We start from the raw sequence: 15,811 nt of genomic DNA on the forward strand, positions 1-15,811 counted from the left end.
TTATTCTTTATCAGTAATTTATACCTTTGTGTAAGTGTACTACTTTTGGTTATTCACAAAATCTGAGTCTATGTTACTACAAAGTAGTAAGTCAAGCAATATATATGGCCAACTAGAAACAACTGCAACACTTCCCACCCCCAGGGAAAAAAATGGAGGTAGAAAATTCAGATAACTCCTGTATGAAATAATGTGAAATTAAACTGAATTCTTTTCTATAGTTAAAAATATAAATATGTGTAATTTAATGATAACAAAATATAAAACGCATTCATTTATTATTCATTTATTATTGAATGGTGATATATTTCAATGCCTTATTTAGAATTAAAAAAAAATATTTAACACTATTTTGAATTGAAATATAACAAAATTAATTTCAAGTAATTGTATACAATAATTTTAATAGTTATTAATGCATAAAAATATTATTTTTTCTTCAGGTGGGAATTTATTTTTAATTTAAACTTCAGAAAAATCATTTTAATCTAATGTAATATATATTTCCACTAATTGAAAATTATGTTAATAGTGCTGTTGCATGTTTTATTTCTTCTACACTTCGAATGAATATATAAAATGAATTTCCATTATAATTTAATCTTAAAATATTTTTAATATTCATTTTCAAGTTAACGGAACTATTTTTTTAAAAAATCCCTCTACTTTACCATGCAGAGATCTCTGCCTTGACTGTGGAGTTTCCCAATGGTAAAGTATACAAAAACCTAAAAAAAAGTGTAACTCTAAAATAAACATTAAACTATATTTTATATGAAATAATAATGTGAATTAATTTTATACTTTTATTGTAAATGTAGAACGAAATAAAATATGCTACGAAACTGCAACTTAATTTTGAAATAAATCTTTTAGTAATAGAATATGTTAAATTAAAAGAAAATTATTTTTCAGAAGTTTAAATGAGAAAAGAAATTTTCAAATAAAGAAAAAAATACTTTTTTATTACACATTAATAATTATCGATCTTGAGGTATTGAATTAATGTATTTAAATTTAAATTATTTTTACATTAATATAGGGCGTTAGAATGTGTCATAAGTACATTATACATATCTACTATTGATATTTTTTAACATAAAATTATATTTATTTATATTTTTAACTATTTAATTAAATATTATTTGATATGGGGGTTTTATTTAAATTCCCTACTTAATTATTTTCTATGAGAGGGTATTTCAGTACCAGTGATTTTCCATGTGTGGTCCTGTTCTAACTTCAGTTTTTTTTAGCAGTAACATATAATTGATTTTTGTAACCGGCAAAAATGTACTAAAAAGCATAAATTACTCAAGAAATGTAAGCTACCTTTGAGAATCATGCCCTTCATGTCCTAAATATATTCTGCAAAAATGTCCCTCTATTGGAGGTAATTATAGGATATATACACAGGACAATATTTTTAAATGATATTTGAACATACTGCCTATTATGGACTGTTGTTGTCTTGAATTTCAGTGAGTAGTGACATGGAAGGTTGACAGTTAATTCAACCACAGCCGTTGTTCTGTGGAAGGGCTTACATTAAGGCTAGCTCACATTTGTTCAATCCACAAAATGCCTCTCTTCAAAACTGTTAAATTTAGGAGCACATTCCATAAAGTGGTTTCCTTCTAGAGGAAGGGACGAGTTGAGATCCTCAGAATTTATCTTTTTTCTGCTCTAGAACTGATACAAATTTAGCGTGAGCAATGATTTAATTTGACTTCTAACTTCATCTGTTACTTCTTTTTAGTTTTATGTGATTCACTGTAATCGATGGCTGTGTGCATAAATGTTACACTATGTCTAGAATTTGTTCATTTGTCTAAAGTTGATGTCTGTTCAGAAATGAGAACTTCACTGTCCAGAATTTGACTCTGTGACAGGGTGGTTCACAACCAGCTCGCCCTGTATCTTGCACCACTGCACCACAGCACATCAAGGGACTACAATAGCACAACAACGTACTGACATTAACACCACCACACAACCACAGCCTGCTGCAAATATCTATCAGGCCAATGATGACCTTCCATCCCACAGAGAAAACTACCACCTCTCAGCACCACACCCAGTGCATCATTACGAACATTAGAACACACATCTGTAACCCCAACACTGCACTATTACCCCAAGTACTATTTTGAAAAGCTCACCACTGTACTTCTCCTGACTTTCACAACACTATTAACATAGAATCTCATTACCACTCAACACTACCACATCCATTTGGTATTGGAATGTTCATGCTTCAGCATTCATGGAATTCCATGACAAAGTAAGGGAATTCAACAGACTGGAGAGCGGAGTGGGAGGATGGTTAGTGTGGGAGATGCTTTGTAAGATTGCTGGGCTTTCTCATACTTCCATCCTTTAGGGCTACACTACCATCCTGCAGGACTGCACTAAACTAGCATTGCCACTGGGCTGTTTTTTAATGGCCTGGCCTGTATTTGGAAGTGCAGGCCAATAAAAGAGGTGAAAATTCTAGCTAACACGCCAATACTTCGCACAACTATAGTCAAAGCACATATAGATGCTCAACACACAAACGCACACATATTCAGTGTATTTTGTCATTCGAAGATCTATAACATTTGTATTAAAGTATCGCCAGTCCTGATCTGAGGGGTCAGGTTCTCAATGAAAAACTCCATCGATTCTCTTCTGTTTTAAAGACGTTTTGAACATTTTGGATTGTGGCAATTTGTGTATGTGTGAATGTTTTCAAAACTGAAAATATTGTCTAAACCCTATGCGCAAAGGGAAAAGAAATGGTGGAATCCTCACAGCTGTTCAGCCTATTTATGAAGAGGGAGTGGGGACCATACGTGTAGGCCATACATACTAAATTATTCCACAGAATGCCAAAACAAAGGTTTGGTTAGCTTCTATAGGAGAATCACACGGCGCTGCCATTAACCACCTGGCCTTATCATGCAGGAATTGTGGTGGAATCGCTAATTCCTATTTCCTATTCTATGAAATCCACTAACCAAGAACATTTCTACCCACCTACACAGAGTTACCAGTATTTCCTGTATCAATAACTCCAAATGAGTGAATAAAGGGCAGCAATCTGCTCATCTCAGAATCCCGCCCTTACTCTATTCTTTAAGTGCAAAGCAGAAGGTTACTTCTATTCCATTCAGTCATTGTCATTCTTCAGAAGTAACCCACTGCAGCATAACAGTAGTGTGCATTATGCATAACATAATGCATAATAAAAATCGTTTTTTCTTTAGGTAGGAATTTATTTTTTATTTAAACGTCTGAAAAATCATTTTAATTTAACACAATCTATTTCCACTAATTAAAGATTTATTTCAAAATTAAGTTAATAGTGCTGTACCATGTTTTAGTTTTCCTACATTTGAAATAAATATACAAAATGAATTTCCAATATTATTTAATGTAAAAATATTTGTAATCTGCATTTTCAAGTTAAACTTGTTTTATTTGTCCCTATACGTTACCATGCAGGGATCTGTGCCCTGACTGTGAAGTCGTCCAGGGGTAAAGTATAGAAAAACTTTTTAAAAAGTAACTCTAAAATAAACATTGTGTGTCACAGAGTCAAATTACTGCCTATTTGGTCGGCATCTTGTTCGAGACATACCGGCATGTCATTACTTCATTTACAGGACAGGGTTGAACAAAGAGCTGTGCTCCTGCTTGTCATTTCAGGCTGATGTGTGAGTCTTCCTCCTTTCCTTATCCTAATTTCCCTAGTGTTACGCTTTTTTACTTGGGATTGGATTTAATTGAAAGTATATAGCTATCCACAATTCAGCCTCCTCTGCTGACTACAGCAATTACAATCCTGACTGCTGTGATGGAAATGCAAATCCCTAAGTAGCCCTAATGGGGTCTGAAACTAGAGAGGCCCATGATCAAATTTGCCTAAAGCACTCTGCTCTTAGGCAGTGTCTTGTGCCATCTAGGATCAAGAAAATGCCATCAACAAACAGGGACTTCTAGTGACATAAGCAGTTGTACATCAGAATATGGTTGCCAGAAATATCGTCTGACATAAATATTGTGTCCTAAACATCCTTTACAGAAATAGTGTCCCACTGGCTATAGATTTTCTATTATTCACTCCAATGAGTGATATATCATATGACAAATATTGTCCCACTAGGTGTATATTTTCTTTTATTAACTCCTATGGGTGATATATCATTTGAAAAATATTATCCCTTTGGCTATAGATTTTCTATTTTTAACTCCAATGTGAGAAATAGAATTTAAAAATGATTGTCCCACTAGGTGTAGATTATCTATTATTGGCTCTAATGGATGGTATATCATTTGAAAAATATTGTGCACTGAGTCAAAATTTTCTATTATGACACCCAAAGAGGTGATATTTTTATAAAGTTTATTTTGAATAGGATAGTTACTTCAGACCGTATTCTGACTAAGATGTTCTGCTACCACACCCACAAAGACTGTGCTGCCAAACTGCTGGCCTGCCTTATTTATGCTCCTATCCACTCCAACCCAACCATATAAAGTAATAAAGGGAGTTTGCATCCCTCCAATAAATCCTTTGGAAGCATTCGACAGGGACATGACACAAGTTGCCACTAGAAAACACTGCAACCCATGTCCACAACATCAGTCCATCTATTCATTTCGGGGACTGTATGAAATTGGAGTATTAGTTGAGGGTGTCAAGTAATAATCACAATCCTTATCAAGGTGAACCACTAAAGTCACTATATAAGTCTGTGCAAAACCCTCTAGTAGCTTGGCGAAAAGCAGTCAAGTTTAACTTAGAAGCAATGTGTAAAGTATTTGTGCAGTACTCAAACAGAAATAAGGTGACAACACTACACAAGAAAAAGCCCAAACCAATTTAGAACCATTGAGGATGTTTTAATAAAGAAAATTACACCAAAATATCAAAACTCACATAAGTAGAACTGGAGACATACATTTTAAAAATTTGAATTAAAAATAGCACTAAAAAGCAAAAAGTGCCAGTCGCAGTTATCTAGTCTCACTAGACCAAGTCAAAGTTAAAAGTTAAGGCTAACTGCAAAGGATCACTCGTCGAATACAGGGACCAGATTTGTCCCAGTCGAAAGTTTATTTTCTGACTTAAAAAATGGTCTGACTTATAACGAGGTCGAGACAGGACTCTTGGACCCTATTCATATGCTACAAAAATATCTACCAAAGAAATCAAAATTCAAATCAACTGTAAAAGTTAATGTAGTTTGCTTTAGCAGAAAATTTTCAGATTTTACCACTGAACGCTGAAATGTTGGAAGTGTTATTTGTTAAATGTTGATTCAAAACCATAAATATTTTAGAACGTTTTGATTTACAAGTGGAAAACCACATGTTACTGATACATGTATTTTCTTGCTTTATTGTATTAATTGCTCACACTGGGCTAATGAAAACAAGAGGAAGACGAGAATATGAAAAAATGTATTAGAGTGTTTTTACTGATTGCATTTAAGGGTGTTTTACAGGTTTAGAAATTTAGTAATAAAAGTACTATTGCTCAGTAATGCACTTCAACCAAAGACCAGACTAAGTGCCTCATTACGAGCTTTGAGTGTCGGACTGCCGCACTCCAGGTGGTCTTACTGTCCAATTACAACCCTGGTGGGCAGACCTGCCAGGGGACCGCCGTCCCCGCCAGTAATGTTCCTGACAGCATGACGGCAGTCAGCGTTGTATTCAGCCAGGGCAGCGCTGAACTCAGCGCCACCTGGCTGATTACAAATCCCCTCACTGCCAGCATCTTTAAGGCAGTCTGACCGGCATGTAAAGGCTGGCATTGGGGGTGTGCTCGGGCCTCAGGGGGGCCCCTGCACTATCCATGCCCACTGCCATGGCCTGGGCAGCGTAAGGGCACCATGCACAGCACCGTCGAGATGCGCACTGTCTTATTTGCAGACAAGGCGCATTCCGACGGTGCTGGTCGGCCTCCTCTGTGTAATGAGACAGCACTCAGCTCCATTTAAGGAGCACTTGTAGCACTGTTCCTGCTGGTCTGACCAGCTGGAACGCTTTATTGCAATGTTCTCACTGGTCAGACCGGCAATAACATTGCAATAGGGCAGAGGATGCTGCCACTGCCATAGCAGGGGCGTCCTTCCTGCAAGTTTGGCGATCCCACGGTAGGTCCTTCCTGCGAGTTTGGCGATCCCACGGTAGGACCACCAAACTGTTAATGAGGCCCTAAATATTTGGTGATAGGGCAAATACAGCAATACAGTAACCATTTGGTGCACCTCTGTGTACAGCATAAACATAAGTACCATAGGCATTGAAAACATTGAAAGGCTCAGCCTCAGTGGAGTTACTAGCATTGACCTAGTAAAGACTTAATTTCAAAATAAGATTGGTTATGCTATACAGTTCTGAAACTATATGTTGTTACTGAAAATGTTTCTTATTTTGTTAACAGGAACAGCAGAGCTCAGCCCATTCTCTGATCCACGGCAGTTTGATCGATCCTTTTCAAGTTTGCCTGCCCTCACCGAAACCAGGTTTACTGATCCACGCATGCATTATCCTGGGGCAATGTCTGCTGCATTCCCATACACTGCCACATCATCTACGACAGGGATAGGTGGCATCAGCATGGCAGGTATGCCCACGTCCACCCGTTTCCATCACACCTACCTTCCACCACCCTACCCTGGATCAACTCAAAACCAAAGTGGGCCATTCCAGACTAACCCATCCCCCTACCATTTGTACTATGGGACATCATCGGGATCATACCAATTCTCTATGGTTGCAGGGGGAGAACGCTCGCCAACTAGAATGCTCTCTTCCTGTACAAGTACAACGGCAGGAAACAGCCTAATGAACCCCAACCTGGCCAATCAGAATGATGGAGTGGATGCAGATGGCAGTCATAGTAATTCACCCACTGCAATGTCGACCACTGGAAGAATGGACGAGTCTGTCTGGAGACCGTATTAATAAGAGAGACCGATAGATAACCAAAGTTCTAAATGTATGCATTTTGTAATGTAAATTCTAAAAATTAATCTGTTACCATGACCATTGTGCATTATAGTTATGAAGTCAGATAATGACAAAAATCATTCTTATATTTTCCAGACATAACGAGCCAGAGTTACCATAATCATACAAACAACTGGTGTTATTCTCTATGTGATGTACTGTAGTGTTCAATAGGCTCTAATTGCTCACCATTGAGTTGAAACATCTTAATTTACACATATCTGGAATTTAAGCTTACCCATGTACATACATTGTTTGGAGTGAAATCATCATCTCATTTTAACCCTTTTCTCCACCTTGAATAGAGAGAGGCAGTTATTGATTAGCATACATTGCCGGTGTCAATTACTGCTTAGAAGCTCTGTCCAACTAGAAATGCGGAAAATAAATAAGCATTTTATGTAAATATGTTAATGAAGATTCACAGCCTATCTGTCCATACTAAAATATTGAATGCAGCAACGTGGTTTGGTAAAACACGGGGATTTCATCTGTATTCAAATATTCTGAGAATCAGAAAAAAACTTTATGTGACATCTGAAAAGATTCTCGTCCACAATATACCTTTACATAAATTATTTTCTAGTTTGACAATATATTTTGCTCCTGCGAACTGGTTTTATGTAGCAATGAACTTGAGATACTTAATATGTGATAAGCACTTGTAAATATAGTATTGTTGTAGATCTGTCTTCTTATGCCTTTCAGATGAATATTTTTTCCCATTATTGTATTCAGAGGTACAGGAAAGTGGTGATTAAGTATTTAACCTATGAGTTCATCCAATATTTTTTAGAGCGTTTCAGATGAAAATGAAAAGCGCCGAATTCAATGCATTTGTACTGAAATAATATTTCCTTTTTCGAGGTTAAGTAGGAGGTAGGGAGCTTTGCGTCAAGTATGTTCCAATAACGGATATATCAGCTAGTTCAGAAACGAGGTACAGTAATGGGGCTTTAACTACTACATCACTTGAAAAGCAACCATTCCACATGGTTCTGCTGGAAATCTAACTACTGATGCCCCTTTGGTAGCACCAACATTACTTTAAAGGAAACGGATATTTGAAAACGTTGTCAGAAGCAGACTTAACTGCTACATGTGATTAGTATTACACTGTTATGTGCAGAACAATGGAAGGTAATAAGAGACATAATTATAAGCCCCTAGTGGCACCTTGAGCCATATTAGGGTGATTTCTTTTAGGCTAATGTGGCCCAACAAGGCCAATATCCTTGCGCCATATTTACAATGTGGCTCAATGCATGCATTGCGCCACTTTGTAACCCTTCGCGCTACATTGTGCCTGCACCAGGCATAATGTATGCCCAGGGAGCATTCCCCCGTTAGGGGGGATGAATAAATGGTGCAAGGAAATCTAACAGATTTCCTTGCGTCTTTTTTTACGACACTTTTAACGCCTACTCAGAGCAGGCATTAAAAGTGGGCTTCCATTATTTATAATGGGCCCCTATATACTCTGCAGGAGTAGCACCAATATTTTGGTGCTACTCCTGCACAGTACATCAATAGCGTCAATAAAAATTATGCTATTGCCCCTACCCTGCGTCATGGTGCTCCTTATCTTAGATACAGCGCACACATGGTGGTGGTAGGGGGGCGCTAAGGGGTGCTAGGAAAGTGGCGCTGCACCACTTTCCTTAAATATGCACCTAAGCCTAAGAAAGAGTTGTGCGAAACAGGGCAAAATATTATGGCTTACGTGTGAGATTGCATCCTTCTCCAAAATTACAAGGAGATCATACATGTATGCTAATTAATGTAGAACCGCCACTTGGAAACTGTCTGAAACTTGCACTAGTTATTTCCCTTGTTTAAAGTACAAAGTCGGTATTCATCAAGTAACAGGCACATTAAAAGGTCTACTGTATTTTCAATTGAGATTTCCGAACACAAAAGCAAATCTCACAATTACGTATGCCAAATTGGAAGTTCTTGATGCGGCACAGGTATGTTAGCAAGAGCCTTTCCTTCCTTTCATTCAGAAAGAAGATGTTATTAAAGTTTCCTTTCCATGTTTGCTTACCATAGAGGGCAATGCAGATGTAATAAGCGTTTTAATCAAGTACTTTTGAAGTTAACATCTCAAGTTGTATTATTTCACCTACTGTGGTATTTTACGTCCAGATAATGGGTCTCTTTAAGAGCTCCACTGAATTCCTGATGGGGCCAACAATAACGTTATCAGCCTTCTCAGGAATTACAAGTTCCGTGGGACGCAAGCAAAATCTGCAGGGGAAACCCTACTGCCAACTAGGGTAATAAAACTCAGAACTGATATTTCTCCTGGTAGTTCCTCAATTCTCAGCGGATTATCAGGAATCACAAGGAATCCTCATTGATATTAATTCACCACCACCAGATTTAATGGGGCCCTCTGCTACTTTAAGTGTGAGGGCACATATGTAACACCACCTGCACCAGGGATTCTTCATGAGGTCCTGTGGGAGCTGCTGAATTAGATATACTGTAGCTTGTATAGTTAGTACAGGCATCAAGATTGACTTTAAAGGTACAATAACCACTTGAGTACATGGTTTAACTTAATAACCTTTTTCTTCACCTGACATTTGTATATGAATGATAAGCACAAAAGTATTTTTGTAAACTGTACAGTCATTGCTTTAATTCTTCAACTTGCTAGCATTCCCAAAGTTTTTTTAAAATATAAACAGACATCTACTGAGTCTGATGTCAAAGAACGTTGCTAATGTCAAGAACATTTTAATAATATTGATGGTGTATACAAATAAAAAAATGACATATTGTCATATTGAGGTGTTAAATATTCCTGTCAATGTATTTAATGACAATATTTTAAAGAATGAGCAACAACATTTAGCTTTGCACTATAGATTGCTTATTTGATATGCTCAATTTGTTATAGGGTTTGGACGTGATTGGCACTTAACTGTCAAGCCTGTTTACATTTGCACGATCATACTAATATGCAAATGAGGTATTGTATCCAATGAAAATGTCTTTGGCGCGTTGGTTTACAGATGGAACAAAACATTTGGAATGAGAAATTGTGCGGAAAAGCACACGGTTTTGAAAAATGCATCTATGCTACTAATTTTATTGTAAAAAATATTGTTATATATAACAGATCGTATAATGTGGCTATACAAGGAAAGACAAATTAACTTGCTGTCACTGCCTAGGAATACTATACACCATGATTTGTTGTTGCTATATTTCTTATTTATGTCCGCCTATTTTGTGAATAGGTTTGTTAATGTTTTTAAAACCATGCAAAGTGACCTGTTTTGCTTTTGTGTTACAAATATCGATATTTCTATCAACTATGCTTAATTAAGTGTTTGTGAAATAATTTTCATGCATTAAATAAATTCCTAAGTGAAATAATAAATGTGTGGTTATGGGAATGAACGGTTGTCAGTCAATTCTTTATATTTTGCATTATGCATTTTGCATTCTAACACTCACAATTCCAAATAACCAGACTACCTCTAAACTAGAATTCTGTGCCCAGAGACATCAGGGCTGGCTTCACTGGACGACAATGTGTATCTAGTGAAACCACTGCAGGGGCAAGGTAAGGGCAGTGGGAAGGAGCACTCACTGGACCGAGGACAACTACAGTCCTACTTGGGAGCATAAAATGACCCCTCTAGTCAAAGCGATAACCCCCCCCCTCAACCCTCTCCCACTCCCACTCCTGACAGGGCTGGCTGTAAGGACGCATCGAGCTATATGCAGAGCTCTATGCCACAGACTGGGGCTTGCGGCAGACAGGGCCCCCACCCACCTCCCACTCTAATTATTCCCCCCACGTACACCAGATAGAGATCTGGGTTGGGAACAATGCCCATGGCTGCATGTGCCCCTCTTCAAGTTATTCACTCATCGCTGAGAGCATGGGGCTGCATGACACTTCTCCCACCTCCCTCACAGTTCAAAAGAGGGGAAGTATACAGTGCACTCTTAGTCTGGCTGCAGACCCTCCCCTCAAGGCCCCATCCTCACAAACCGCTCCCCTTCCCCCTCGAGGGTACTACTGCCCTGGGCACTGTCATAGCCCAGAGCTGTGTGTGTACTGCCTCCTCTCTTAAAACACATCACAAAGGAGTATAAAATGCTACCCCCAAATTGCCCCTGACCCTTCCTAGCCATCCACACCTGGACCATCACCACACAACCTAAACCTGCCCTCCCGGTGACACTTTTCACCTGCTCTAAGCAGGCAGAAAATGTCAGTGTTTTTCTACCTTGAATTAGACAGAACCATAAGGAAGAGGACCCAGTTTTCAGAAATAGATTTAGTTTTGTCTGCTTTCTTTCCTTCTGTTTCTGCTTCTTGGTGCTCGCCTGTGGCACTGACCTACTGTAAGTCTATATAGTTTTTATCACTTACCTTCATATATTGATAGATGACCTTCAATTATCAGAATTTTGGTGATACAAGCTCTGCATAACAATAAGCTTAAATGTTTAAAAAAACTTTTAAAAATGCAAAAAAAGAGTGTACGTAAGTATTGAATAAAATGGGGACTATGCAGGATCCCTGGGGCCCCCTAAAGTAGATCAGGAACTCTGCTGAGGTGAAGGGGCAGCGTGGAGATCAACTGTACCTGAGAAAAAAGATCTAATTAGTTCAGTCCCATGCCTGAGAGACCCACACCTAGCAGGCAGTTGATCAAGATGGAGTGATCAACTGTATTAAGCTTCACCAAGAGATATAAGAGCAGGAGACCAGTCTTTGTGTCCATCATACACTGTGCAGAGGATTTGTCAATCGCAACTACCACCACAGATATGGTCCCATGCTTTGGATGAAAACCAGCTTGTCTTTAGTCAAAACTCTCTGCGACAAGAGATTAATTGAAAACTGACGTTCTGCAAAAGTCTAACTAGAAGGGTTGGGTGGTTTTCAGAGATCTGATGATACTGCATGAAGGAGAAATATGGTTGTTTCTGAAAAGCATCACATGAACCCACGTTTCAAGTAAACATTGGAATCAACATATGTCTATTCATTGAGGCCAATATCTAAAAACATCCATACGTTACATAGTATTGCAACACTTTGAAGACGTTTAATTATTACAGCGCATGAAAGAGTTGTTACTGATCCCTTCCGTTGTCTCAACCCCTACTCAATTTACTGTGTATTACATTTTTTAATGTCTGTCCCTTCCATAAAGATATTTTGCTATGGAAAAGCAAACCAGGCTATATAGCCTAAAATATGCGCAGCAAAATAATACACGCTGAGCAACAAGTGTACTGGACCAGAAGCCAGAGACTTCCACTAGTGTAGCCTAGGCCCAAAATGTGGACACATGGGAGCCTATGTACGAGCCTTTACCAAAATGAGGATCACCGTAAATAGTAACCACAATTTCTTGAGCTATTTGAAGCTGTAACATTTGATCTATATTTATCGAATGATAACTGGATCATTGTCAATCAACATGTGATGTACTCACAATCTTTTTATTATTCATATAGATCTTTCTGAAAATTGCTAAAATAATTGTACCATACTCTGCAAATATTTAATTCCATTTGGTAAGTGTGTACTATCTTTATTAGCATTTAAGCACCGTTAATGCTTGAAACTGATAAATATAAGATAGTGGGAATGCTACAATAAGAAGAACCAAAACTAGTAGTCATCTTTGCACAGTTTCCTGAAGCTTGCAAGCTTTAGGATTTAATGGCAATGGCAAAATATACGCTTTGTGCTAAGTGCACAAACATTGTTTGCGCCTAGTGTGGAGATACAAAAAGTATTGTATTAAGAGATCACACAGTCACCTTTTCCATCCTTCTCACTTGGATCAGGATGGCATTACAGATCTTTGGAGAATTTTTGAAGATTTTGATCGCTTCTCCAAAAATAGAGGCCTTTTCCTGTGGTGGGATACAGGGAGAGCTCCCATTGAGATTCCTCTCTGTACTCCCAATGGTGCAGCACTAGTTGAACCACAAATCATAACTACGTTTGATGATTACTTGAAAGTTGTAGGTATTTCTAATTAACTATAGGTCCTGATGAAAGCCATGGACCCTGGGTGGCTGTGTCAGGCTGAAACATGCCAACCTTACTTTTAGTTGCATAGGATTCATTGCTGATCCTCACAACGTCACCTGTTTTTAATCGTACCCTCAGCCTTTTTATGGGCACTAATACATTTGAATTTAGGATATGAGGTAATTTAAATTAGTTTGAAGTGAATTGAGACCTTGGGTTGGTGCTACCCACGAAGTCACCCCATGGTGGTAACATTCGCCGTTGATGGTAGAATAGGTGTTGAGGGTCTGTTGAGAAAGATCTCAGAGGGCCTGGAATGATATGGTATGAGGGTTCACTTCTTTTGGTTATGAGCATTAAGAGATCTGTCTCACTCCAGGGAACATTAAATAGAATCAACGCTACTCCCTCCTAGTGGACAAAGTTCTCCAGTGCTAGTCAAAACCATCACACCATAGTCTCTGAAAGTTAGTTTAGATTCTGTGAAATACCTTGTTTCATTAATGCTAAACACAACGGAAAGGAGAAGCCTACATCAACACCCAAAATTCTGCTGGCCTGTTCACAAATACCTCAGCACAATGAACCAAATACTTGAGGGGGGTCGAGGGAATGAGAGAAGAGAGTGGGTTGCCTACACTTGCCTTCTCCCAAATACATTTCATTATCACATAAGACAAATGCACCATGTATGAGACTAAAATAGCGTATTTACCAATATCGAGGACAAGGAGGCTTTCTGTTAATAAATACAGCTGTTGCTACCCCACAAACACATTAAGGGCACTCATTTCCACAATAGCATCATAATTTATGGCGCTATTGTGGCGCTTTGCTGGATTTGCACCATAAATTCTGGCGCTAGTGTAGCAAAGTACTAGGGAGTCCCATAGGGTATTATGGGCCCATCACTTTAATGTCTGCCCCAAGCAAGGCATTAAAAATGACGGAAAAAATGTTGCATTGAAATCTTGTAGATTTTTTACGCGCAATTTTTTGCAGCCTCCCTGCATGGGAACGTCCCCTTGTATACATTATACCTGGCGCAGGTATAATGTAGTGTAAGGGGTTACAAAGTGGCCAGCATTGCGCCACTTTGTAAATATGGCAAAGGAGAATGGCCTTCCTAACGCCACATTAGCGTAAACAAAATTATACTAGGGTGGTGCTAAGAGGTACAAGGGCCTTGTAAATTTGGCCCTATGTATTGAGGCACCATTAAGCACATAGGAGATGTAAGAGGAAAAACGAGACAGAGGCATAGAAACGGAGAAGTAGAATACACGATAAAAAAGAGAACAGTGAAGAGACATAAATGAGAACCAGTAAATATTTACAAGGATGCTGGTGAAAATACACAGTATATTTCATAAATCAAAAAAAGGTTGAAAATAGTTAAATTAAGAAAGGAAAATATAGAGACAGGCACAGACAATCATTAATATGAGAGTAAACCTGTACCACTATATCTCTTAGAAGACATAAACACGTTGTGGTATATGTTTGCTGGTTACACATGCAGGCTGATGGAATTCGAATAGAGGTGTCATCCACCGTTGTTACCTGCCTCCTTCAGATAGGTTTTGTAACTGAGAGACATAGCAGCTTGTGGATGCTGTGATTTGATAAGATTAAACTTGACTATTTTATAAATATGACAAGTTGTGAGGACTTCTTAACCTGCATTTGTACGTGAATGATGAGTACATCTGAACCACTTACATACCAGTAATCCCAGTCGTCAGGTCCTCAGCACTATTTTTCTCCTGTCTACTGCTCAAAGGAAGAAGCACCAAGTGACTACCATCGAAACACAGATACCATTTTTTTGTGGTTTTACATAGTGCGAACATGAACCAAAGGTACTGGAGCACTTTACATGAACACCAGTTACATCACACAAGGACACATTCATTTTTGGTGGGCACAGGGATATTAAGTGATTTGCCTAGAATCACAGCATGTTGAGCTGACGCTGAGACTCAAACCTGGTTCCCCAGCTCCATAGTCAGCAGCTCTGACAATTACGCCACTTCTTCTTTCCACCAAACTATTTTTAGGTTTCGCCAGCACAGCGGTTGGGCTGTGGTGAAAGCTTTAATATTTGGAAAAAAAATCTTATAAGGGGCACACAAACCCCCCACAGATTCAAAGCTTGCCCACAGCCTCCCTATTACTTACCATTGGTAGGCTTCTCCGGTCACTCTCCATTTCTTGCTTCTCATTGGTCAGGAGAATTCCTCACGTCATCTGGCTGCACTTCCTCTCTTTTCCTTCAGCTTCAGCTGTTCTCTGGAGCCTTGACCAAGTACTCTTTCCAGTTGGATATCAGTGGCTGGCGGCCAGTGTCCTTCCACTGGCCGTGCGCATCTGAGGTACTTATTTTTTAATTTCAGGCCTGCACTCCATACAACTGCATGTGTTACGTCTTCCTGCTGTTGTTTGTTGATGTTTTCCAAGTTCCCCCCAGCACCTCTGCCCATTGCCACTTGAGCTCCCTGACCTCCCACTAATGTTTTTTCCATTGTTTTCTTGTTTTTTCTTGCAGGGAAGGCAGGTGCGTGTCTGACAGAGAGGGACCTCATCATGTTCCAGTTCTGCTACATTTCTGCTGCATTTCTGAAGACCTGCAGAAGGTCATTTCATTTTGAAGTCTGCATAAGAGAAAAAAAAAAGCTATTTTTATTTTGTTTACCATATGTTGTATGTGTGCACCTCACAGCAGGGACAGATCCACTCTGTATCCCTTGTGAAATGGTGTGCACTCTGGCTACAATTAGC

General features: G+C 38.7%; 1 protein-coding gene across 1 annotated transcript in view; it reads left to right on the top strand.

Moving 5' to 3' along the window:
* The window catches only part of RUNX3 (RUNX family transcription factor 3), a 167,582-nt gene extending 157,171 nt beyond the window's left edge, over nt 1-10,411 (top strand). The window contains exon 5 of the mRNA XM_069223929.1: nt 6,440-10,411. Coding sequence (XP_069080030.1) covers nt 6,440-6,963 — 524 coding nt within the window. The 3' untranslated portion in view covers nt 6,964-10,411. The remainder of the gene's footprint in view (nt 1-6,439) is intronic.
* Nucleotides 10,412-15,811: the final 5,400 nt, after the last annotated feature.

This window comes from Pleurodeles waltl, chromosome 3_1 (assembly GCF_031143425.1).
Source record: "Pleurodeles waltl isolate 20211129_DDA chromosome 3_1, aPleWal1.hap1.20221129, whole genome shotgun sequence".
Taxonomy (NCBI): domain Eukaryota; kingdom Metazoa; phylum Chordata; class Amphibia; order Caudata; family Salamandridae; genus Pleurodeles; species Pleurodeles waltl.